Genomic DNA, 24,112 nt, shown 5'->3' with positions numbered 1-24,112 from the left:
CATGTTGAATTCAATTTCTCTTTACTGAAGAGTAACACCAGCAATGAAAAGCTCTTCAAAAAATCAAAAATCCAGCTGACATCATAATCATGAGGCAGTGACAAAAACACAAAGGTTTGGGATACTCAGCATCTGTTTCTGCCTCAAACAGGGTACTCAAATCTACGATGCCAAGCGGGGTGCCCTGGTGGATCTGGGCATCCTCGATGTGATGCAGATTTTTGGGCGTGCAGGTCGTCCCCAGTTTGATAAGTATGGTGAAGGGACAATCATAACGTCCCATGATAAGCTGAGCCATTACCTGACCCTGCTCACCCAGCAAAACCCCATTGAGAGTCAGTTCCTGGACAGCCTCGCAGATAACCTCAATGCAGAGGTTGGTCTTTGTACTCACACACACATACATACAGTTTGTCCAACACTAATGTGAACGTTTTCAGTCAATTTTTGTGCAGTCATTGTCAAAGCAGGAAGCGAAAGAGATTTCATCAAACTCCCTGTGTGATGAAGGGTGACACCAGAACACAAACCTTCCTATCTAATATCTCACCTGTGACTCACAATACACCCCCTACAATTTCAATTGTTGCATTATTGTGCTATCACTGTTGTGATATTCTTTGTGTTATAACTGATTTGACATCTGCTGACACCAGAACAAATAAAGAAAACAAAAAAAAAAAAAAATCAAGTGATGAGAAGAGTTCAGAGTAGAAAATAAGAAATTATTTGCCAGATTTGTGATTTCACTCACTTGCTTCCCACTACTCCCCCAGTCTAGCATATGACCTTAAGAAAACGTTTTCCTGCTAGTTGTTGTTTACTTGATGAATATGGAACAATTTTTGTGGTGGTTCACTGCTTAGCAGATTCTATCAGAAGATTTGTTTGGATGACAGTGGTAGATCACAGAAAATGCAACCAAATGTTTCTCTGCTTCTTTAGTGTTCCATTGTGGGTCTATTTTTGCTAAGCAGGGGTGAACAGTGCATTGTTGTTGAAATGAGACGCTTGACCAACCGGTCGAGGCAGATGGCCGTCCCCCCTGAGCCTGGTTCTGCCCGAGGTTTCTGCCTCTTAAAGAAAGTTTTTCCTTGCCAAATGCTTGCTCATCGGGGGATCTGTTGGGTCTCTTTAAATAATTTTATGAAGAGTTTGGTCTAGACCTGTTCTATATGTAAAGTGCCTTGATGAAATTTTGTTATGATTTGGCTCTATACAAATAAATCTGATTTGATTTAATTTGATTTGACCCCTTGGTGTTAGGCTGCTGTTTCCTCATGTGTCCACTAGATGTCAGCAGAGACCAGTGATACTTTGACTTTTTGTGGTGGCTCCTGTTGCAGATTGCGTTGGGTACAGTGACCAATGTGGAGGAAGCAGTTAAGTGGCTAAGTTACACATACTTCTATGTTCGTGTGAGGGCCAACCCCCTGGCATATGGCATCAACCACAAGGCTTACCAGGTGAGTGATCAGCAGTCTCTTCTGTCATACTGCTCTGTCTCATAGCAGGTTACAGTTAAAGTAATTAAAAGTCTTAACGTCCATCTGAACATACTGTGACTGAAATTAAAACTTTCCTCGGAGGAAACTGTTCTTCCTATGTGTTGCCTTTTAAGATCAATGTGATATGGTTTAATCAATGATTCTGATACTCATAAGGGTTTCTTTTAAAAGATTAAGGGTTTAGGGACTAAGGGACGCATTTTATCTAATTGTTGCTGCATAATATACAAAACAAAACAAAAAAACAACAACATGAAAACAATAAAAACCAGATGTAATAATACACTTGAAGGAATAAATTAATCCCAGGAAAATATCCTGCAGACGTCCTCACAGTTTTACACTCAGCAGTGGTACAGCCTTGTACTTAAAATCTTTTCAGCTAATTTCCCTTCAGTCTTTCCCCTCTGAGATGGTAGAGGGCAGATCAGGAGCAGTGTGCAGTTTCTTTTTAAAGGCTTGAAATGAAGTAGCCAAATCTTTGTTTCATCAGCTTAGAGACAGGTGTTTCTCACAGTCTCAGTCCTTTGGCTGCTTCTTTACCAATTGCTGTAGAGAAGGTTCTGCTATGTAGGACTGTGGCGTGATGGTGATTGCCCTGGAAGTCTCAATCTCAAAGCTGATGGAGAGTATCCTAGCTGAATTTTAAATGTAAATCCAAAAGATTTGAATGTGACCTAAGACATTTACTTTCAAGTTACAAAATGTTATTTAATATTTTCTGAATGCCATGAAGGCTTTAAAAGAAGGTCTTGAATAGAATATTGAAATTTTTTCAGATGGATCCCTCCTTGGAGATGTACAGGAGGGAGCTGGTGGTGGAGTCGGGCAGGAAGCTGGATAAGGCCAGGATGATCCGCTTTGAGGAGCGCACTGGCTACTTTGCTTCCACTGACCTCGGCAGGACTGCCAGCCACTTCTACATCAGATACAACACAATTGAGGTAGAGTGTGACTGAGGAAGGCACCTAAACTTTTGCTGATGGACTTCCTCAGACATTCCAGAATTAATTTGATTCTTGTCACAGTTGGCTCAAGACCACAATAATGGGAGATGGCACAGGAAGTTTCAAGCAAAGAACTCACAATTCATTTTAACTAATCTAAATCCAACATATCCAGAAAAAGTTAAGAGGTGTGGCAATCTGTAAGTCAGTAATGTTAGCATTTATGCATGAGGGTAAAAGTGATGAGTGGTGTGTTGTAAGGTGGAAGCAGAAACAAATAAACAAAAGCAATGGCAGAGTAGAAAGCACAGTTTCTCCTTGGCCTTCTCTCTCTCATCCCAGAGCTGGTCTACTCTTATAGTAGTGGGAACACCAGGCTCAGGTGTTCCCAGCAGCTAATGATGGCCCAACTCCCCCTGCTGGACATCTGTCATATAAAAAACAAGACACAACAACCTACTGTAACAGCTACCAGAGGCTTGGCTGCTACACTCCCCCCCATAAAGAGAGCGTGCCATTTGGGACCACGATTATCAATTGGGGAAAAAAAAAAAAAAAAAAAAAAAAAAAATATATATATATATATATATAGATAGATAGATATATATATATATATACAACCTGCATTGTGTGGTTGGTGAAGACAGTGACAGTGACTGGCATTCCTGTACCTACGTATACTTTGCACAGCAAAGCAGCCTCAGCAATACCCCTCATTTTACTAGGCAAGATCTCCATGTCACACAAGTTTGCTTCTAAAGTAGACTTAAATGTATCTTTGATTCATTTGCCATTAATCTCAACTCTGTAGTGGTCTGCAATTTTTAAGAGTTACTCTTTGTGTAGCCATCCAGAAATCCTTCTGATGGGCCCTAAAAAAAAAAAAAAATTAAATTAAACAAGAGACATTTTACCAACTCAGCCCAAAGGAGAACAATCATGAACACAGTGGCTGTAACAAAGAAATAGGATCATCCACTCTATCTGCCAAACAAAAACTAAAGTAACTCACCCCTAGCCTTCATGTGGTTAGATGCAGTGGATATTTATGTGCTTGTGACCACTGGCAACCCCCCACAGCCATGGCCATGCTCCCAAGACAAAGTTTCTAACTGCGTTCATCCCAAAACTACAAAAACAAACAAAAAACAAAAATCCAGAAAATTCAAAGGAGCAGTGCCTACCAGGGAAAATCAGCTTCAGCTCCAACATTCTTTGTTTTAAATATAATTACCGCTTCTTCGTAAAGTTGGGAGCAATGCAAAATCTCAGTGGACTGACACGGATAAGTAGACATGACACATGAGTTACTGGTAGCTGTCATTTCAGTTTCTTTCTAAACACAAACATATAATCACAAATAAATGAATAAACATTTCAAATGAGAAAACCTTGTTAAAAGCAACAGACAGTACCATAAAGTATAAGCTAACAGAAAATGTTCACACTAGTAGAGCATCAATGGGTTCTAGATGTCCCATCTGCACAACCCCTTGAAAGACAAAACAACCTCAGTGTTTTGCCTGTGTTGATTTTGTGTTAGGAGCCAGTTCATTTTAAAGAAAAAATTTTAAGAAGGTAAACCGAGAGAAAAGTGCAGCTTTTTAAGTGCTGATGGCAACACAACAAGCAGCTGAACAACAGTTTACACTTGTTTATTTAGTGTCTTGCACCTTTTAATCAAAGAAGAAACTAGCTTCATATGTCATCATGTTATTGTTACAGATGAAAGAAACCTGATGTGTTCAATACAATGATTTGTTTTTCTTTTCATCTCTCAAGACGTTCAATGAACTGTTCAACTCCCAGCGAACAGATGCCGATATCCTCAGCATTGTGTCCAAGGCTGAGGAGTTTGAACAGCTTAAGGTGAGGTTCATCACATATACACTACAATGCTCAGTACATCAGTCAAGCCCTTAGACCATCACACATACACACACACACACTTATACATTATATAAATATTTAATTTTTTCCTCCACACCTCTTACATTTTTTTGTATGTTTGTTTGGTTTAATATTTATATTACATATGTTATGTAAATTCTTAAATTATGAGTTATTATTCTTTCCAGTGTTTAATCATGGGAGCCCTCCACGAAGAGAGTAGTGTCTGGTCCACATGCAGGGTGTCGTCCAGGGGGGATTTCTGGCCTAGTCGGCCAGGGGCTTTCAGTACACCATGACTTTATTGCCATGGCGTGGGCGTCACTATCTGTGGTTGTGGACGGGGACTCTCCATGTGGATGGCTCCCTCTCTCTTTTCTTTCTTCTTTCCTTTTTAACCTGTGAAGCACTTTGTGTTCCTGTTCTGTATGAAAAATGCTACATAAATAAAATGTGATTTGATTTGATTTATCCAGCCTTGAGACCACTGGTTTGCATTGTAGCTGGTGGTTGAATCCGGAGCCTCTGCATGTAAAGCATGTGCTGTACAACTGAGCTACTTCCCCAAGCACAATACAGATATATCAGGTTTTGATTTTAAAGTGGTAGTTTAAAACCTGCTGAAATTCGTGAATCTACTAAAAACTCTCTCAAAACATTAATTGCATTATGTTGTTTGATGTGTGTTTGGAGGTTCGAGACGAGGAGACAGAAGAGCTAGAACAGTTAATGTGCAACTACTGTGAGCTGCCTGCTGCCGGTGGCGTGGAGAATGGCTACGGCAAGGTCAACATCCTACTGCAGACATACATATGCCGAGGAGAGGTGGATAGCTTCTCGCTAATCTCAGACCTGTCATATGTAGCACAGGTGAGAAAAGTCTATCAAATATATTATATCTTTTCGTAGACTCAGGTAACAGGCAATCCATCCAAATACGAGACAAAATGCTTATGTTTGATTTTCTTTCATTTGGGGTTTTTAATACAGCAAAACTTTGAGATTTGGCTATTAAATTCTAAGCTTAACTTTGGTTCAACGTTTTCTCAACAGCTTTTTCTTGCTTTGCTCCAGAAGATAATCCTGAAGATAATTGCTCCAGCATTGTAAAATAGGAAAAAGGGGCTGTAACCGCAGTATTCACGCTCACATTCATGCCTAGGAGCAATTAGAATTACCAGTTCGCCTACATCTCCATATCTTTGAACTGTGAGAGGTAACTGGTGAACCTGCAAGGAACCCACATGAGAACAAGAAGAACACACAATCCCTCACCCAGTACCCTCTTGTTGAGACAACATTGGTAGCCACTGTCCCACCATGTCACCCATGCTTCTCTGTCAGTGACTCCATGTAGCTAATTGCTTGATTCCCTCCTTTCAGAGTTGTTATGGCGACTTTAGTGATGTGATGAAGATTTAAATTCCATGGTCACACACAACAACATGTGACAAAAACTCACTGACTAATGGCTGCAGTGGCTGCGCAACAATCAACACTTTGGTAGCTTCAGCAGCTTAACTACACAGCAGTGAAAACAAAGAGGTGTTCCAGAAGCAGCAGGAAACAGGAACTGTTCATAAACATTTGACTCAGTAAAACCGGAGATTATTGGATCAGGAGATAGATGATCCAGCAAAGTTTCTGGATTCAATTTCAAAGCATTATATTTGGTGTAGTGAAAGACAAATTGGTTCAAGCCTTAATGTTTCCAGTTTATTCTTTTCAACTCTGCTTATTTAAACCAGATAAGGAATTTCAATCATGGACATCTGGATCTTCAGCTCTCAGAGAAAACACTGAGCAAATGTTAGACAGCATATACATTCATGTTTAATGGAATGGCCCCACTATTGCAGTATGGTTAATTATAACAGTACACTATAACAATTAACTGTACAACAGCTGTAATTGTTACTGTGGTAATAGATTTTTCAGGAGCTGATACTCAGACTTTAAATGGGGTAAAGGCACTGTTATTGTCTTTAGTTTATTTTACATTGTCTTATACACAGATAGTGACAATCAGAAAATCACATACACCATCTAACATGCAAAAAAAAGATTTTTTATTAATATAGTCTAGCGCTCACAATGAATAATTTTCACTTCATTGAACAGTAGCTCACAATTAATAACAGATAGAAAATAATCTACAACATCAGCGGTGCAAACCAGCTGGTCAGATTCTATGCAGTGTAGAAAAGGTAGGGATGGGAAAATATTATTTATTACATTTAGACTCGGAACAACACAGCGAGATCAGTAAAGACACACAGTAGCATCAAGAGATTTAGAGCTGAATGATTTTAATGCTGTAGAGCTCAACGATTTAAAGGGTTCTAAAGGACCATGTTCCTGTGGCTGGATCTCTGAATCACCTACTAACATCACATCTAGACTAAAATAATCTGCCATCCAGGCGCATCAAGTCTTTACTAGAATTTGCAGTTTCATATTGACACCTGACCAAATGAATCACAGCCAGGCCATATGTAAGCTGTCCGTCAGTGAGCAGTACTGCTAACTGATCTCTGCTTCATGACATGAGCAATCTATCAGTTCATGTTCTGAAACCGAGATTACATGATTCATCAAAATACACGTTAGACTAATCAGTGCCTGCAGTGGACTTGTGCACAAATGTGTTTTGCATATTTCATTTCAACTGAACATACATGCAGCAGTAATTTGTGTGGATTAATGTTTCTGTTCTCTTGCCTCTCTCAGAATGCTGCTCGCATCATCAGGGCTTTGTTTGAAATTGCTCTGAGGAAGCGGTGGCCAGCCATGACCTACCGACTTCTCACCCTCTGTAAGGTGATTGACAAGCGGCTGTGGGGCTTTTCCCACCCTCTTCGCCAGTTCCCCAACCTCAGTCATGTTGTGCTAAACCGCCTGGAGGAGAAGAAACTCAGTCTGGACAAACTGAAGGAAATGAGAAAGGATGAGATTGGTAAGGCATCTAAACCCTAGATCTGCTGGAGTACATGAGCTCAGACTGTATAAATGATCCAAATCAAGATATAAACACCAACATGATTATGTGCTAAATTCTCAAACATAGACTGGGGTGCTTTTGTTCATTCACTGCAGGATTAACAAAGTCTTCTAACAAAGAAGCTGCTGTTTTTTAGTGCCTTCCTTCTTTCTTTTTTTGTTTGTTTTCTGTTGACACTTGTAAAATGCTAAATCAAAACTGCCTCCACATTTTCCTTGATCAGATAAAGATGATGTACCCTTCTACAGCACTGGTGCACTGCAACAGCCATGTCTTCCTACCCTGATTCTGCTGACTGTCAGCCTTTCACTTAGTACAGTCAGGTCCACTGTGACATTTATCCATTGTGCAGCTGCTGCAAGTGTTCATGTTCATTGACAGAAACTGAACTGCTGTGTTGAAGTTATAGTTAGTTGACCCTCTTTGGCAGCACTAACATCAAACAACAGAGCTGAGTAACGTTCAGGAGGAACGTTAAACCCTTCTTCTTTATAAAGCCTTTTTAACTCAAACATGGTCTGGATGTCCAGGAAGCTGTCTGTGGTTATTTCACAGACTTACAGGTTCTCCACTGTCTGTGATAGTACCACTCCAGGAGTTTTTTTGGTTTGAAGTTGTAGTAATAGTTTTACTACATGTCATATTTGGATACAAAACTGAAGGAGGTATATTCTCAAAGCCCTCAATCTTGCTGGTAGGAACATTGCCAACAGAGGCTGTAACTGTAATTGCCAACAACTTCCACCAGAAGCGTTGCTATGCAAAGTCACAGAAAATTTTTAAATATGCAGAAGTAGCCACAATATCCCAACACTGCTACCTGCTTGGGCCATTTTGCCAAAGTGATGACTAGATACAGAACACAAAAACTTTTTTTTTTTTGGTAAAGAATAACAATAATCATAACTTGTATCAGAATTGACTCAAATAATTTTGTTTGCTGTCTCCAGGTCACATGCTGCACCATGTCAACATTGGCTTAACAGTCAAGCAGTGTGTCCATCAGATCCCCTCCATAACAATGGAGGCCAGCATCCAGCCAATCACACGCACGGTCCTACGTGTCCGTCTCCTTGTCACACCGGACTTTCGCTGGAATGACCAGGTAATGACATACTGTGACATGCAGCTAAAGCTTTCCTGGCTACTTCTTTTCATAGTGGAAATTAAACAGTAGATGTCACAGTCACACCAATCCAAAGGGTCTGGAAGATTGAGCTTTCTTATATCTGGCATTGCACTAAACATGAACTGTCAATGATGAGGGCGTTCATGTCCTTGAAGAAATCCTGTCTCATGCACTTCCCTCATGTTTTTATCCTGCAAAAACTGGAAAAGGCTTATAGAAAAAATATTTTATGTACTTCAGCTAGTAGTTTTGGGAGTGAGACTAACATATAAACAGTAAATTGGTTTCACCCCTTTTAACAGGGACATGGCCTCCATAAACAGATGCTGGCATTTTTCTTATTTATTATATTTACGTAGCACAGACATACGCACATAAGCATCCCCTATCTGCAGCAGAAGCTTCACATCAAGGTTGATTGAGCCTGGTTCTGCCCAAGGTTTCTGCCTCTAAAAGGAAGTTTTTCCTTGCCACTGTCACCAAGTTCTTGCTCTCCGGGGGATCTGTTGCGTCTCTTTAAATCATTTTATAAAGAGTTTGGTCTAGAACTGCTCTACATGTAAAGTGCCTTGATGTAACTTTGTTATGATTTGGCACTATACAAATGAATCTGATTTGATTTGATTTGATGTCATAGAAGCAGGGCTCCCACACTTTGTGCGTGAAGCCTTCACATAGATGTTTTAAAATGTTCACCATAAATTAAATTTCATTCTCCCTATAGTTTGGGTTTGTGTGTGTGCCTGTATTCTTCTTGCTCTTTACCAGCATGTTTAATACAGATCAAATCAAAAATATTCTTCTGGGAGCTAAACTCTCATAGATTTTTGAAGATTTATTTGAAGAAGACAACAACTTTTTTGTATGATTCTGCATTAGTAAGCAGGACATCTCTACTGCACTACAGTTCCACAGTAGAGCAACACTGGCTAGAGATCATGAGTTTTTCAACAGACAAGATTAGCTGTGTCATAACTGATGGATCTGCATCCCTCAGGGGAATGGTACACAAAGGTCCTTCATAGCCAAGCCAGAGCCAAAATTTCTCTGAGGATTTTCAAGATGTGTCACCAGCTGTTCCTTGTCCTTAACATTTTGTCACCAAGGGTAGCTCCTGTTGCCTAGCAAACTTGACAACACCTCATTCATTCATTCATTCATTCATTCATTCATTCATTCATTCATTCATTCATTTATTTATTTATTTATTTATTTATTTATTGGGTTTTAATAGTACTGTTAGCTAAAAGCAAACACTCACATTTAGCAGTGTAATCCGCTGGCTCTCTGAAACATGGAATTTGTGCTACAAAGGAGCCATCATGGCAAAGATGAGATTTTGATGAGATTTCCCAAAAGGAGTACACCATTTGAAATGGTTTTGAAATGCCTTTGAAATGGTCTAATTGTGTTGATTGAAACACAATCATTCTTTACATCAACCTCTGAAAGATTATACCATCCTGGGACACAGCTACTGGCTTAGAGTAGACACTGTGTCACCTTGGTGTCACAATGTTATGACACATACTATAAGAAAGCTGTAAGTCATAAATATAAGAGAGCAGTTTGCTGCATCAGTAGGGCTCTTTGAAACAAAAATAAGCAATGCCTCTGGAGTAAGAGAAAACCTGTTCATGCAAAAAAAAGAAATCTACAGTAAGGTTTCTACAGAGTCTGTCAGTGTTGTCAAAGTAATGAAAAGTTGCTTCTTCCTGTACATCAATATACTGACTTATTAAAATGTCCACTCTGAGTCATAGAAATAACAAACATTTAAAATCCAATTAAAAATCGAAACAGTCACTGAACTGAAACCAATAGAATCATACGCATCAGCTACTGTTGCTGCTGCCTTTTTGAATGAATGAACACTGCTGAATGACCACTCATTAAGCTCATTAATGCTGTCTTCATGAAGGAAGACAGTACAAATACATTTTTAGACAGCCTGATTCAGGGTGAGAGTGAGGTGAACCAAATTTATTTTACTCCCCATTGATCATACATTTGACCTTTGGGATAGACATGATGGAGAGATCTGCTCCTCCTGCTTTGTTACTCTTAAAGCAATGGAATCTCCATCTGTCCATGAGAGCCAGAATTCCTCCAGACCTCACAAGAATGTTCCACCTCAGTGGGCAGACAGACCAGAGGGGCTCTTGCGAAGCTTTGTGTGGTCTTTGTCATGGAATCTGAGGAGAATAGGAAGCTCACTTTAGCAGGGCTGCGTATGAAGGTGAATGTTTATGTCCGATTAGCGATGCATACTCCAATCATGGGAGAGTGGTAATGGAACACTGGCTGGATTAGCTCTGATCTGGCTGCAGAGCCAGGACACGTATGGACACATGAGTCGCAAGGCAACCCATGCTCACAAATGATCAAATGATCAAACTGCCCAATCCTGACATAAGTTTGTTATTCACTTCAAAAATGAAACTCGCAGTGCATTTTAAAGGCTGGTATTTTTGAGTATGGTGTGAGAAAAGCTGAATTCTTATATGCTATACTACTCCAACCAGCTACCACAGTGTCTGTCTGGTTTTGTCTGTCAGTCTGTTTCACTGTGATAGCGCCACAACTGAGCAACTTACAGTCATATAACAAGTCTGAAGCTGAGATCAAAATTAATGCTTAAGTTTAAAAATGGATTTCTGATCCATATGTACTGAGCACCTACTGGTTGTATTCATAGACTATATAAAAGTTGATATAGACTGGAGCTGTAAAAGGAAGCCAATGCTTAATAGCATTGAATTTACATTTAATCTTATTATCATCAAGGACTGATTCAAGAAGTCAGATTGCATTGTGGTTTATCTGAAAATGGCCCTACTGTTCACTTGATTTATTAATTCAGTAACCATTTTCCTAATCAGTTTATGGTCTCATATGCTCTCTAGTTTAAAGTCTAAACTCAAGATGACCAATGAAGAAATTAGAAATTACAAACTAAAGGCTTTAATGGAAATTCAATGTATCATGGTCCAATAACATTATGTTATCCAGTTTACTAATCTAGTATGTTATCTAGGAAAGTCACCTTTCTCATGTCTCCACATGCCAAAAATTGGCTGAGGGTACCTGGGAAGCAGCTTGTGACTGTCATGTCAAATAAACTATACCGTTGTACTTTGATACTTTGAATGAAAATCAGATTGAATTGATTAAAGATAATGAAAACACATTACAGTCATCTGTGTAGTAGTCATTGTGAATTAAAAACCATTAAAAACCACCCAATCACCAAACATTTTGAGAAAGAAAACATGCAATGTGAATGATATACCCTTTGTCTTTGTGCTTCAGGTCCATGGATCAGTGGGTGAGCCATGGTGGTTATGGGTGGAGGATCCCATCAATGATCACATCTACCACTCTGAGTACTTCCTCCTGCAGAAGAAACTGGTTTGTTTCCATGCCTCTGCTCCAGTTACAGAGAGGGCCTGACGCATTATGTTTACATCTAGCCATCCATCTTATTCTGATGATCATATCTACAAAAAATGTTTCAATTTCTTAAAGGCTAAGGTGTGTGTTTCTCCTGCCAGGTGGTGACAGTAGAGCCACAGCACATTGTCTTCACCATCCCCATCTTTGAGCCATTGCCCTCCCAGTACTACATCAAGGCAGTGTCTGACCGCTGGCTTGGAGCTGAAGCCATCTGCATCATCAATTTCCAGAACCTCATCTTACCTGAGAGACATCCCCCACACACTGGTACACACAACCCACACTCAAACACACAATCATGTCTACACAAGAGGAATTGACTTGAGTTTAGAATACCGATGGAAACCAACTGAATCTATTATATCCAACTGTTAGTATCACTCCTTATTTATTTATATATATATATATATATATATATATATATATATATATATATATAAGGACTAGGTCCTTAAATAGATGTAGACCCCAGCAAGCTAATGTTGTCACATGTTGTACAGGCTATTATGTAATTCACCATAAGTTGTTGGACTAAACTAGCACAGATCATGTAGTCTGTACTTTTTTCTTCTATATAGTGAAAGAAACCGAAGAACGTCCTGAAGCTAAAACTGGCGAGAGACACAATAAAAAATACTGACACTAACTTTGTCAGCTTTAAACAGTGACTCACCACAACAGAATGGCATAGCTGATTGTAGGGAGTCTGGAGACATCAAAACCCCATGTAGTCTGTCGAACAAAAGCATTTAATCCTCCCTTACTTCTCTCATGCACTCACCCAGATTGTAAGACAGGATCACGGATATTATTTCTAACCACATTTCCTCTCTGTAAGAGTAAACAGCAGCAGCTTACAGCAGCTATCATGGAAAAACCCCATAGCACACAGATAGTCTCCCAGTTGGACCAACGTCTCCAGCTTGTCATTAATAAAATAACTTCTTACTGTATATAGAAATCAGAGTTTCCAATGTAATGCAAATGTAACAAAATATCAGTGAAAAAAGAAAGATTACCACTCTAATATTTGTAATGCTCAGTGTTTATCCTCACAGACAACTCTTCAGACACACAACCAGTGTCTAAAAGTGTCAAATGACATAAACGCTTTCTAATCTCTGCCCCACCTGCCACAGTTTTATCCCCAAGCGCACTCTCCACTACCTGCCCAGCAACAAACAGCAGTACTTGAACTTGTAGGACTTGAAGAGAGTTGAATATTTGTGGGGATCTGAACCTCAATTCATTTATTTATCTCATTTTCTTAGCCCTGCAGTTGGTGACATGACTGTCATTGGCATGTCTACACATTCAACATAAATTAAAGTGTTTCGTTGCCAGCTCTGACCCTGTCTTGTGTGTTTGTGAGCGAAACACTGATTTTTTTTTTTTTTTTTTTTTTTTTTTTTGTCACAGTGAAGTCACAGTAAATCTAAACATTAGAGGGTTCGTGTATTTGACTTTTATATGAATATGAAAACAGATTGGGTTACCAGCACCATACATCATGTTATTCATATCATCAAGGTTATCGTAATCGGTATATTCTTGTCAGCAAATGTCTGGTTTTTTTTTTCACTGCTGTGACTGCAAGTTACAGAAGATTTTCCCTTTAGTTATGTTCTTCACAGACATACTGTACTGTACGATTCATTTTTATTATGATATATGTGTGTGTTTTTACAAGCAAACCCTGCTCCCCTGCTCTCTTCCTTTCAGAGCTGCTGGACCTGCAGCCATTGCCTGTGACAGCTCTTGGTAACCGTCAGTATGAGAGCCTATACAAATTCACCCACTTCAACCCCATCCAGACACAAATCTTCCACACATTATACCACACTGACACCAACGTCCTTTTGGGGGCGCCAACGGGCTCTGGTAAAACTATTGCAGCAGAGATGGCCATGTTCCGGGTCTTCAACAACTATCCAACCTCGAAGGTTAGACTTGTTGGTTCCATGAAACTGTCCCTGTTGACTTCAATGCCCTTTTATGGAAGAAATGTGTTGACCTGTTGCTCTGTTCTATTTATATTCGAATTTGTTGATATATCAACCTGAGAATTTACAGAAAAAAGACTAGAACAGTGCTCACAAAGTACCTGCATAAAAAAAATTCTATTTTGCCAAATATCTTACAGGAACTATTGTTACACTGTCATAAAAGCCCACTTAACAACATATTCAGATCAACAGATCATAATCTCTCGTTCACTTTAGTTACTTACGTTGGTATATTTATGGCAATTTCCTGTTCTATTTAAGAGAAATAGTAAAAATGAAATGTATTGAATAATGAATTGATTTATGACTGAGAACAGACCTTAAAAGACATTATTTATAAAAACTTTAACAAAAAAGAACATACATGTCACTGGAGCCAAGGTATGTTATGAAACACCATGTATATAACGGCTGACACCTGAAAGCAGCACATATATTTATAAGGAGCAGCAGTAGCAGAGGCGGCCAGAAGTGACCTGGCAATGTTTGTTTCATGGCACCGTGTTGTATGTGATGCTGTTGGTTCAGGTGGTCTATATTGCCCCTCTGAAAGCCCTGGTCAGAGAAAGGATTGACGACTGGAAGATCAGAATTGAGGAAAGACTTGGAAAGAAGTAAGTGAAAATAGACATTTGTTCTTACTGACCAAGCCCATTAGCCACTATCTTTCGCAAGGTAATTGAAATAAAGTTGTGTACATGTGTCTTATTTTATGCTTAGAGTGAAGAAAATATAGATTTTTTTCACCAAAAAATATTATTGAACAATTTGACCTGATCTGGTCAATGATATTTAGAACTATTCTGCGATGCTTGTTGTTACATTTTGTAACTAAATGCTAGTAATAATGAAAGGAATGAACAGGAAAATATGTAGTTTGTCATGATGTGTGCAGAGTGGTGGAGCTGACAGGTGATGTAACCCCAGACATGAGAGCAATCATGCAGGCCGACCTAATTGTCACCACCCCAGAGAAGTGGGATGGAGTGAGCAGAAGTTGGCAGAACAGAAGTTATGTTCAGAAAGTGGCCATTCTCATCATCGATGAAATCCACCTGTTAGGTAAGAGTCCGTACCAAGCCAGTATTAGTTTGAAATAATAAAATAATGTCAATGACATCAAGCCGGCAGTGCAGGTGGTTGAATGGTCAGTGTTCATGCCACGTTATCATAGCCTACCAATTCCGATTCCAACCCCACAACCTCTGCAATTCATTCCCTTCAATGTACCTGTTTACTGCTGGTATAAAAAGTCCCCCGAAAAATTCTATACAAAGATAATCATAGTAAAATCTCAAACCCCACCTTAAAAGTTGGGGCATTTATTTGCTAAACTCTGATCCAATTTCTTTTGGACCTAAGTGAAGTGTTTAAGAAGGTGGAATATGTGTTTTTGCATTTTATTGCCACAGATTTTTTCTTTTTCTTTTTCAAACAGTAATGATGAAATTAATCCACAAATCGGAAGCTCCTGTGATTTGAATATTGCAGTTGGCCATGTTTCAAGTTTGACTGCATTTTAATTAATTTGGAACCCTCTTCAAAAACCTCCTCATATTATGAAACTATTATATGGGTTTACTAACTGACTCATTTTAGTGACAGCATTAGTGACAGTGGTGATGTTCGTTTCCAGGTGAAGACAGAGGTCCGGTGTTGGAGGTCATTGTCTCCAGGACAAACTTCATCTCCTCTCACACATCTTCGAGTGTCCGAGTTGTCGGTCTGTCAACAGCCCTCGCCAATGCTCGAGACCTTGCTGACTGGCTGGGAATTGTGCAGGTTAGTAACCATCCTGGCAGCTCCAGTCTTCCATTGTCCACATTATAACATTACTTAAATGTCTCAGAGCGCTCTTGTTGCCTTTTAACCCCTTGTTGTTTAGCCAAATGGAGGATCATCTTCAAGCTTCTTCTGTTCAGGAGCAGTTAAATTGGCTTTGTGTAATTGTTTAACAACCATGTTATAGTAGAGCCAGCCAGGAACCACAGTCTTAGTCTTGCTGCATTTCTTCGCGGTTAATTTTTTTTGCTGCCTCTTCATATCAGATTGACTATAATAAGAGCAATTATGATAAAAAAGATACTTTTGGCCCAGAGTTAATGCTTTACTTTGTTCTCTGTTATTGTCTGGAGTCTAGCTGTCTGAATGTCATGCTTAAATTTTATTCATCAGGAATGAAGGCATGTGCCTGACCGTCAGTTTGAAGCAACGCAGCATCAGAGTAGTAGAATGAACAGTAACTCAGATTCTAACCAAAATGATTTTGAAGTACCCTTAATGGAGTACCTGGTTTCTTTTGCTTTAGACTTTGTGAAAGGATTAAATCTGTCTACATTTATTGAGTAAGATATGTCAGTGGTGTGTTACAGATTTCTTTATGGTTTTCATTTTATTTGTTCTCTGTATTTCAAACTATGTCTCTTGAACATCCAAGGTCTCCCCTCAGCCAAAAATCTTTCACACTAACATGTCTATTGTCCATCTCTAATCCATTCTGCTTAGGCAAGCGGAGTTACAGGGGAGTGAGTCATGGTGTTGGATTGACTTGAATTGACAGTGGATGATTGCAGAGTATGCCATTGACAGGGCCAATTTTTAGAGACAAACCATTAACAAAAGAGCTGTAAAATAGTGCTGTAATGTATTCTCAATTGCAGTAGCTGCTATTTTTTGATATGGTCACAGTTTACACCACCATCATTGTGCCATCAGGTGCTCCAGCTTTCTCCCACCTTAACATGGGTGGCTGGGATTTTATCTCAATCAGGGCCACATAAAAAAAAAAAAAATATATATATATATATATATATATTTTTTTTTTTTTTTTTTTTTTTTTTTTTTGCACCTGGAGGGCAGCCTCACATGAAGTGTTCAAACCCTCAACCTTCTTGCTGTTGGGTGATAGTGCGTAAGTGTTCTCAGGCACAATAAAATAAAACAAAAAACCCCACAGGCTTGCTTTATTTTTCCCACTTTTGAAAAAGAGCAGCACGTGGATCCTTTCAGTTGGAAACATTGATAAGAATACTCAAAAGTGTGTTTGGACAAAGGTGCCTGCTCTCAAACCCCAAACATGTAAGAAAATCAAACGCATCAGAGTTCATTTACTGCAGTGAGTCTCCCTTCCTCATTTTGAACTATTCATGATCTTCCTGTTGTGCCCTGTGAAAACAAACAGTAGCTATATGTCAGAGTGTCAGGAACAGCCTGGTTTCTCATGGAAAATTTTGTGTGAAACATAGGGCTCTTTTTCATTGTTCCAAAGTACAGAAGACAGAGCAAGTCTATTTTGGGTTCAACATCAGTTTGGTTACTTTAACAGAGGAAAAACTGCTACTGTTATGCCGAGTGCACAGATCAGATGCCTCAGATAGGTGCAGTTGTATTTTCTCTTTGCTTGATAGGGAAACTACCTTGTGTATTGCCTATTGGGTTGACGTGTCTGATCAGCATGTTATGAAATCGAAATCAATCTGCGATGAATAATATTTTTACGTGATCGGATACATTTCATATGGGAACATGACTCATTTGTTACTCTGCTGCCAGAGATGTACAGAAAGAGTCTGACAAGCCTGTTTGGCTGACTGTGGGGGGGGGCAAAGCTGGTAAATCTGTAAAATTTGTAAAAGGTTAAAGAGAACACAGCAGAGCTTAGCAGAGACTCACTATTCTTAGCCACTTCACATTACAGACAGATGGGGTTTCGTGTTGCCAGCTGCTTATATCTCTCCTATTTTTTCTTTCTCTCCCCTCCCCCTCCCCTTTTCTGTTTGTAACAGGTGGGTTTGTTTAACTTCCGTCCGTCTGTTCGCCCTGTACCACTTGAAGTTCATATCCAAGGTTTCCCTGGACAACACTACTGCCCCCGCATGGCCAGCATGAACAAGCCCACTTTTCAAGGTGCATTTATACATTCACATGAACACGACTCACACATGATCATTGAACATCTACACTTACAGTTCAGTGCAGAAGTTACTTAATAGAGAAAATGCGTATAAATCATTGAGTAAATTTAATTCAAAATAATTTTCTGCCCCAGCATATTGTGCAAAAACTGAAGATGGGGGTAACCTGATAGGTGATGGACAGGGTATATACCATGTGGATGCATGAGCTCTACACTGTCACTAAAGGTGTAAGATAAATGACAGAAAAAAAAAGAAGAAAAATCAATAGATTTAAAAGACAAAAACAACAAAGAAAGTAAACTCTTTAAAGTAAGTAGGTCGTCATGTTGATGTACAGTTTGAGCCAAGCCATGTGATGTTTCATCAGAGCAAATTTTAGTCTGGTTTTAATGCGAATGTACTTTACAGACTTAAAGGTGATTCTTGAAATATAACACCTTTCAAAAAATGCTATGATTGTAACAAATGTATCCTACCAAGTACCGCATCCAAGTGTCCACAGCCGGATATATCTGTTGAGCTCCACAGTTGTCCAAGATTTACTTCAATGAGTCACACTGATGATACATTCCTTCATTATCATGAACACACACTGTATTCTATTTTGATCCACTCCCACTGCAGCACCACATGTGGATTAATCCACTGCAAGACACAGTGGCCAGCAAATCCACAATTTCCTGTTATTTGTTTTGTTTTGTTTAGTTTTTTCAATCTTTGTTCAGCTGTTTTAGGAAATATAAGAGTTTTAAACAAGACTATGTCAAAATCTACTCATATTAAGTAACAGGCTCTTATTCAAGGCTGGTTTAGCTGTTACAATTGACTATTTTTCCCATAATAAAAAATAAACAAAGTAAGAGAAACTGATACCTTTGTATCTTTCAAACTTTCTTTTAAAGCAATTCGCAGTCACTCTCCAGCCAAACCTGTGCTGATCTTTGTCTCATCACGGCGCCAGACTCGACTGACTGCCCTGGACCTTATTGCCTACCTGGCCACAGAGGACAACCCCAAACAGTGGCTGCACCAGGATGAGAGAGAGGTATGCTAGTTTGTGCATCAGTTTCGCAACTTTGTGTCACAGCTCTAAATGTGGGACAAAACCCGACCCAACAAAAGCACTGTTTTGAGTATTCAGCCCTACGGCAAACAATATCAGATTTATTGTGGGCTGTGTTGCAGCCCTGACGGTATGCAATTGACACACCGCAAATGTTGGCAGATGCATCTGTTTTCATCATGTCTAATGTGTGTTTTCATGGATCTCCTTCTCATTTTCTACCCCTCTTGCTCTTCCCATTCTTCATCTCTTGTCCTTGGTGCCAGAATAGTGATCTTCCAATATTGTGGGTTTATGCTGTGTTCAAGATTGCAGCCAATTTCGTATCCAGGTTCACATTTTAACATTAGGCTTATATTATTATCACTGTTATTGATTAGTTTGCTCATCCAAATAATAAAAAAATAAGCAGGATTTGCAGTCCAGCTTTATACGAAATGATTTCATTAACTGACACTGTTAAATTTGATTGCTCCACCTTCATAGAGGGTTGGTTGTGTAACAGTGGCCTAGTTAATTCTGATATCTAAATATGATACCTTTTAATGAAATCAAAGTAAGACTACCAATGTTAAGATAAGTTCGTGGCCAACAAGTCCTGAAATAAACACACAGTAAATGTTAGACTAAAATACTCTGGATTTTATGTGGAGCTGTGCACTGGAGCCTTGAACTTGGTCCTGTAACACACCAGTTCAGCATCTGGCACAATCCGGTTGATGTCCACAGAGTTACATATCCGGTGAAGGACTGGGGACTGGCCCTCTGCTTCTGTCTCCACAGAACAGAACAGTATCACTGTGTGCCAGGGCAGTAGGCTTAGCCATGGAGTGTAAGTCCGTCAGGAACATCTCGGACATGGTTGAAAGTGGTGCTGGGATAAAATGTGAAATATGGTTTGTGGATAATTAGTGTATGGATTGTATTTCTCTCTGCACTTAGATAACACTTTGATATTTTTACAGCAGTAATATAGAGCATAAACATGATTCGTAATCAAAAAAGATGTGGACATCAATGTTTTCTATGGAACCAAAAATAGTATTAGCTCCAGTTTAGAACTAATGCACATGGTATCATTACAAAGTTTTGAATATGCTGTCCTGAACCCTGGAATCTCATTGCAAATATGTACCATCTTATAAGATAGGTCCATCTTCTGTATATGTGAACAGCCCTTAGCTTCTGTGTGTGTTCTGCTGATATATGCTTCTGCCCGCTGCTCCTGCATTGCACTGGCCTGTGTAGAAGCTCAGCACCCTGCAGTTTGACTGACAGGCTTCTGGCAATAGGTGGTTAACTCCCATCAGGGGTCACCTAGTGCCCCAAATTCCCTCTCAGGCCTGACAGCTCTTTCTTCCCCCTGCTCCTGCCTGAAACCTCATTTGTTCTCTCAGGGTTTGATTGTCTCTGTCTCTTTCCATTCTTATTTATTACTATATAGTATTGTATTTTTGAATTGATTAGTATATTTGAAGGATGCACTGCTGTTCTTAATTGACTCTGAATAGCTGAATTTCCACCAAGCAGAAAAAACTGTGGCTGAAACATGAAGCTGCCGCTGAAGAGCAAAAACCTGCAGTTCACCTACAGATCACAAGAGTCTGGCTCCAACAGTCAGTCAGTTCCTGTAGAATCCCATGCTAAAATGTCCAAGAGCAAAAAGAAACACGTCCAAAAACAGTCTTGATAGAGGATTTCCTCCTTCATAACAAAATCAAGATTTTACTAAAGATACAGATTTTAATTATGTCATTGTGACAGCAAAAAAAAACAAAAACCCAACAAAGTCAAGGCAGAATCTTTGTTTAAAAACATCTTTCTGTTGACTCCTGCAGCCCTGTTCAAGTGAATGTCATTTAGTTATCACTGCCTTTGCTCTGGTTGTTCCATAGATAGAGGACATCATCATCACAGTGAAGGACTCCAACCTGAAGTTTACCCTAGCTTTTGGGATTGGCATGCATCATGCCGGCCTGCATGAGAGAGACAGAAAGACTGTGGAGGAGCTGTTCGTCAACTGTAAGATCCAGGTACGTCCTCACCAATGCTCCAGACTCTGTCTTTCAGAAATTAAAATCACACTTGATGCAGCAGGTGGAAATGTTGGAAAGTTTAACCAATAGTATTTTATCACATAAATAATTGCTATACAGCCTCTTAATATTTACAATGCCATGGTCAAATCGCTTTGGGTCATGCACAGCAAAATGGAGATTGAAATGTAATTTTTACAATTTTTGCCTTTTACATCTTTTTGTATCTATACCCATGTTCCCATGTTTTCTTTCGCCCTTATATTACTAATATAATGCTTAATAGTACTTTATTTGTTTACTTGGATATGTGTTTTCATATATATTTTACTTTACAGTTTAGGTTATGATTCCTGCAGTTGCAATAAGTTGTCATCACCTTTCTCAGGTTTTAATTGCCACCAGTACTTTGGCCTGGGGAGTAAATTTCCCCGCTCACCTGGTGGTTGTCAAAGGAACCGAATACTATGATGGCAAATCCAGGCGCTACGTGGACTACCCCATTACAGGTATATCTGTTATTCAGTTGCATATTTTGCATCAGGTAGAGTCAGTGCAATTTGAATAACTCCACCACAACAGGACAGGATAGATTATTATTATTTAAATATTCCTTTATGGAAGTTAAAGGCTCTTTGCTTTGTCCAACACTAGCTGATGTGAAGGGATTTTTAATTTGGCATTACAACAGCTGTAATACTGTCTAAGCTCAATTCATTATCAGACTTTACATAAGTTTATCAATGTAGTATCTGCATTAATCCAACCTTTGGTAATAGACTGACGCGATGACTCAGTACATTGGAATCAACCACAGGAATAAACTCACAAAGAAGAATGAGCTTTCCTTCCAGCTAGATATTAATCAATGTCATTTATGTAATGTATACATTTTGTGTGTAGATGTTCTGCAGATGATGGGGCGAGCAGGCCGGCCTCAGTTTGATGACCAGGGCAAAGCTGTTATTCTGGTGCACGACATCAAGAAGGATTTCTACAAGAAGTTCCTTTATGAGCCTTTCCCCGTTGAGTCTAGGTAACAGTCACATGTTTGTTATCGTGGTGATTAAGATTCCTACCATCATGATCTGTTGATCATTTAAAGCTGTATAAACCTTAAAGACTTATACAGCTATCCATGCTGTACATACAATACTACAGATTGATTCAACTCTAGAAATTACAGAACTGAAGCACTTATGTTCCAGTTACCTTCCACACACATTATATCAATGCTTGTATCATTAATCAAAACCACCAAATGCAGTACATTTTTCAATTGCTATACATAAGCAAACAGTAAAAGAACTCTTCCTACATAAAATTGTAAATATGGTTTAAAATAAGAATTGGAATTAGAATGGAATAGATACTCGCTCTATCTCTGATTCAAAGTGATTTGTTTGTATTCCAAGCCTCCTCAGTGTTCTGTCAGACCACCTTAACGCTGAGATTGCTGCAGGAACAGTCTCATCCAAACAGGATTCAATGGACTATATCACCTGGACATATTTCTTCAGACGGCTGGTGATGAACCCAAGGTTAGAAAAAGCTCTTAACACCACGTGTCATTAAAACAACAGCAGATCAAAAGACAGACAACACACAAAAATATGCACATATTCTTAGCCTACTCTCACAAGCTCCTTAGTGGAGTGCTGAGTTCTCGGGTCAAACATCTGCTGTGTAGACAGAGGCCATTCCAGAACATTCCAGCATGTTGGTATTTGCACGGTTGTTGGCCTACGTTTACCTGTCAGGCCCTGACTGAGGCTGGGCAGTGAGATTTTACCAAGACATTTATGTAAAATCAGATACTAGATGTAGATTCAAGATGGGAGTTCAGATATTCAAGTCAGAGTTAAAGATTGTCAGTGCTGTCAATTATACTGGTGGAGACCATAGCTACTTTATGGTAATTTATGGTTTGGAATTGGAATAAGGCCACCACCCTTTGCTCTATTTCTTCAACTATACTGTCTTCTCAAAAGTGGTTTAAACTCACTAACACTACACTACTAGAAATACTCCAACCACAATTAGAAAGGTTACTGGTGGTATCATTATCACTAGCAGTAATATCAGAATGGTGCTAAAGGAGAGTCTGTGAGAGTGATTACAGGTTAAACAAAGTAGCCAAGACTTTTACCTTTCCTTTTATTTCACTCTGTTCCTGCTGGTTGGAGTCATTTCAATAGAGTTATATTTGCTGTCAAGTTTCTGGCCTGCCCGTGGTCCAGTTAGACATGCTTGGAAAATTTCTACAGAGAGGCATTGAAGAGACATCCTAATCACATATTAAAACAAAGACATCTGCCATCTTTAAGGCAACAGAGCAACAACTCCCAAATCCTTTGTTTGTCAAGCATCTCATGCTGAGATAAAAGGAGCATTGTTGTGCCATTATCAGTACTGAAGACCAACAGTAAGAGTTTGACCATAGATGAAGAAAAACAAGAGCTTTGTATTCTCCTTCTTCGCCCTCTCATTTATGCAGCTGCTGAAACATTTTGCCTGTGATGTCATGTTTTATCTTAGGACTGCAAAACACATGAAGTCCTTCAGCTGGGAAAGCAACTCAGCCCCGACCACACAGTGGAATCCACAGAAGTGTTGGAATTTTAAGATGAAGAAAAACTTTAGCAATCCCCTAGAGGCCAAATTTATTTGCCACCAAACAACTGACATGTGAAACAAAACAGATCAACCAATAAAATAAATGAATAAATGAAATGCATTAAAAACATGATCTACAGCAGTGGATCAAAGCAACAACTAAAAGTAAATGTAAAAAATTCCGTCTGCTGCTGGAACAAAAGATTTTTCAAGACGTAAAATATCGAAGCACCACCATTCGCTGTTAAAGACAGCCTGCAAAAGGTGATCTTCAAACCATATAACTGTTTATAGTTTGGTCCTCATTTTCTTTTCAAGACTGACTTCAAATGAGTCAGGGTTACTGCCAATCACAGATCCAAATTTGTAGATTAAATTTTTGACATTGAAACAAGTGCGGCCTCCCCAGCAGAGCATAAATAGCTGGTGATCCAAATCACAACTACTTGATAACTGATATAACACTTGCCCTTTTCACAAGCTCAAATCCACAGCAACCTGACAAGGCACCCCTATAGTATCCCAAGTGTCCAAGTGAGTGGA

The 24,112-nt window shown here is 39.2% G+C and overlaps 1 protein-coding gene across 3 annotated transcripts in view; it reads left to right on the top strand.

The window, feature by feature from the left end:
- ascc3 (activating signal cointegrator 1 complex subunit 3) overlaps positions 1–24,112 on the top strand; it is a 139,260-nt gene that overhangs the window by 99,005 nt on the left and 16,143 nt on the right. For all 3 annotated transcript variants that reach the window (XM_029503815.1, XM_029503814.1, XM_029503813.1), the window contains 19 exons: positions 152–376; positions 1,347–1,466; positions 2,288–2,452; positions 4,238–4,324; positions 5,039–5,215; positions 7,076–7,301; positions 8,297–8,451; positions 11,788–11,886; positions 12,030–12,198; positions 13,654–13,874; positions 14,466–14,551; positions 14,833–14,999; positions 15,574–15,719; positions 17,723–17,843; positions 18,757–18,899; positions 20,813–20,950; positions 21,342–21,462; positions 21,857–21,989; positions 22,369–22,494. In XM_029503815.1, the coding sequence (XP_029359675.1) occupies positions 152–376; positions 1,347–1,466; positions 2,288–2,452; positions 4,238–4,324; positions 5,039–5,215; positions 7,076–7,301; positions 8,297–8,451; positions 11,788–11,886; positions 12,030–12,198; positions 13,654–13,874; positions 14,466–14,551; positions 14,833–14,999; positions 15,574–15,719; positions 17,723–17,843; positions 18,757–18,899; positions 20,813–20,950; positions 21,342–21,462; positions 21,857–21,989; positions 22,369–22,494 (2,825 nt within the window). The remainder of the gene's footprint in view (positions 1–151; positions 377–1,346; positions 1,467–2,287; positions 2,453–4,237; positions 4,325–5,038; positions 5,216–7,075; positions 7,302–8,296; positions 8,452–11,787; positions 11,887–12,029; positions 12,199–13,653; positions 13,875–14,465; positions 14,552–14,832; positions 15,000–15,573; positions 15,720–17,722; positions 17,844–18,756; positions 18,900–20,812; positions 20,951–21,341; positions 21,463–21,856; positions 21,990–22,368; positions 22,495–24,112) is intronic.

This window comes from Echeneis naucrates, chromosome 6, assembly GCF_900963305.1.
Source record: "Echeneis naucrates chromosome 6, fEcheNa1.1, whole genome shotgun sequence".
Lineage (NCBI taxonomy): Eukaryota > Metazoa > Chordata > Actinopteri > Carangiformes > Echeneidae > Echeneis > Echeneis naucrates.
The sequence above is the reverse complement of the archived record's forward strand: the minus strand, read 5'-3'. Positions and strand labels throughout refer to the sequence as shown.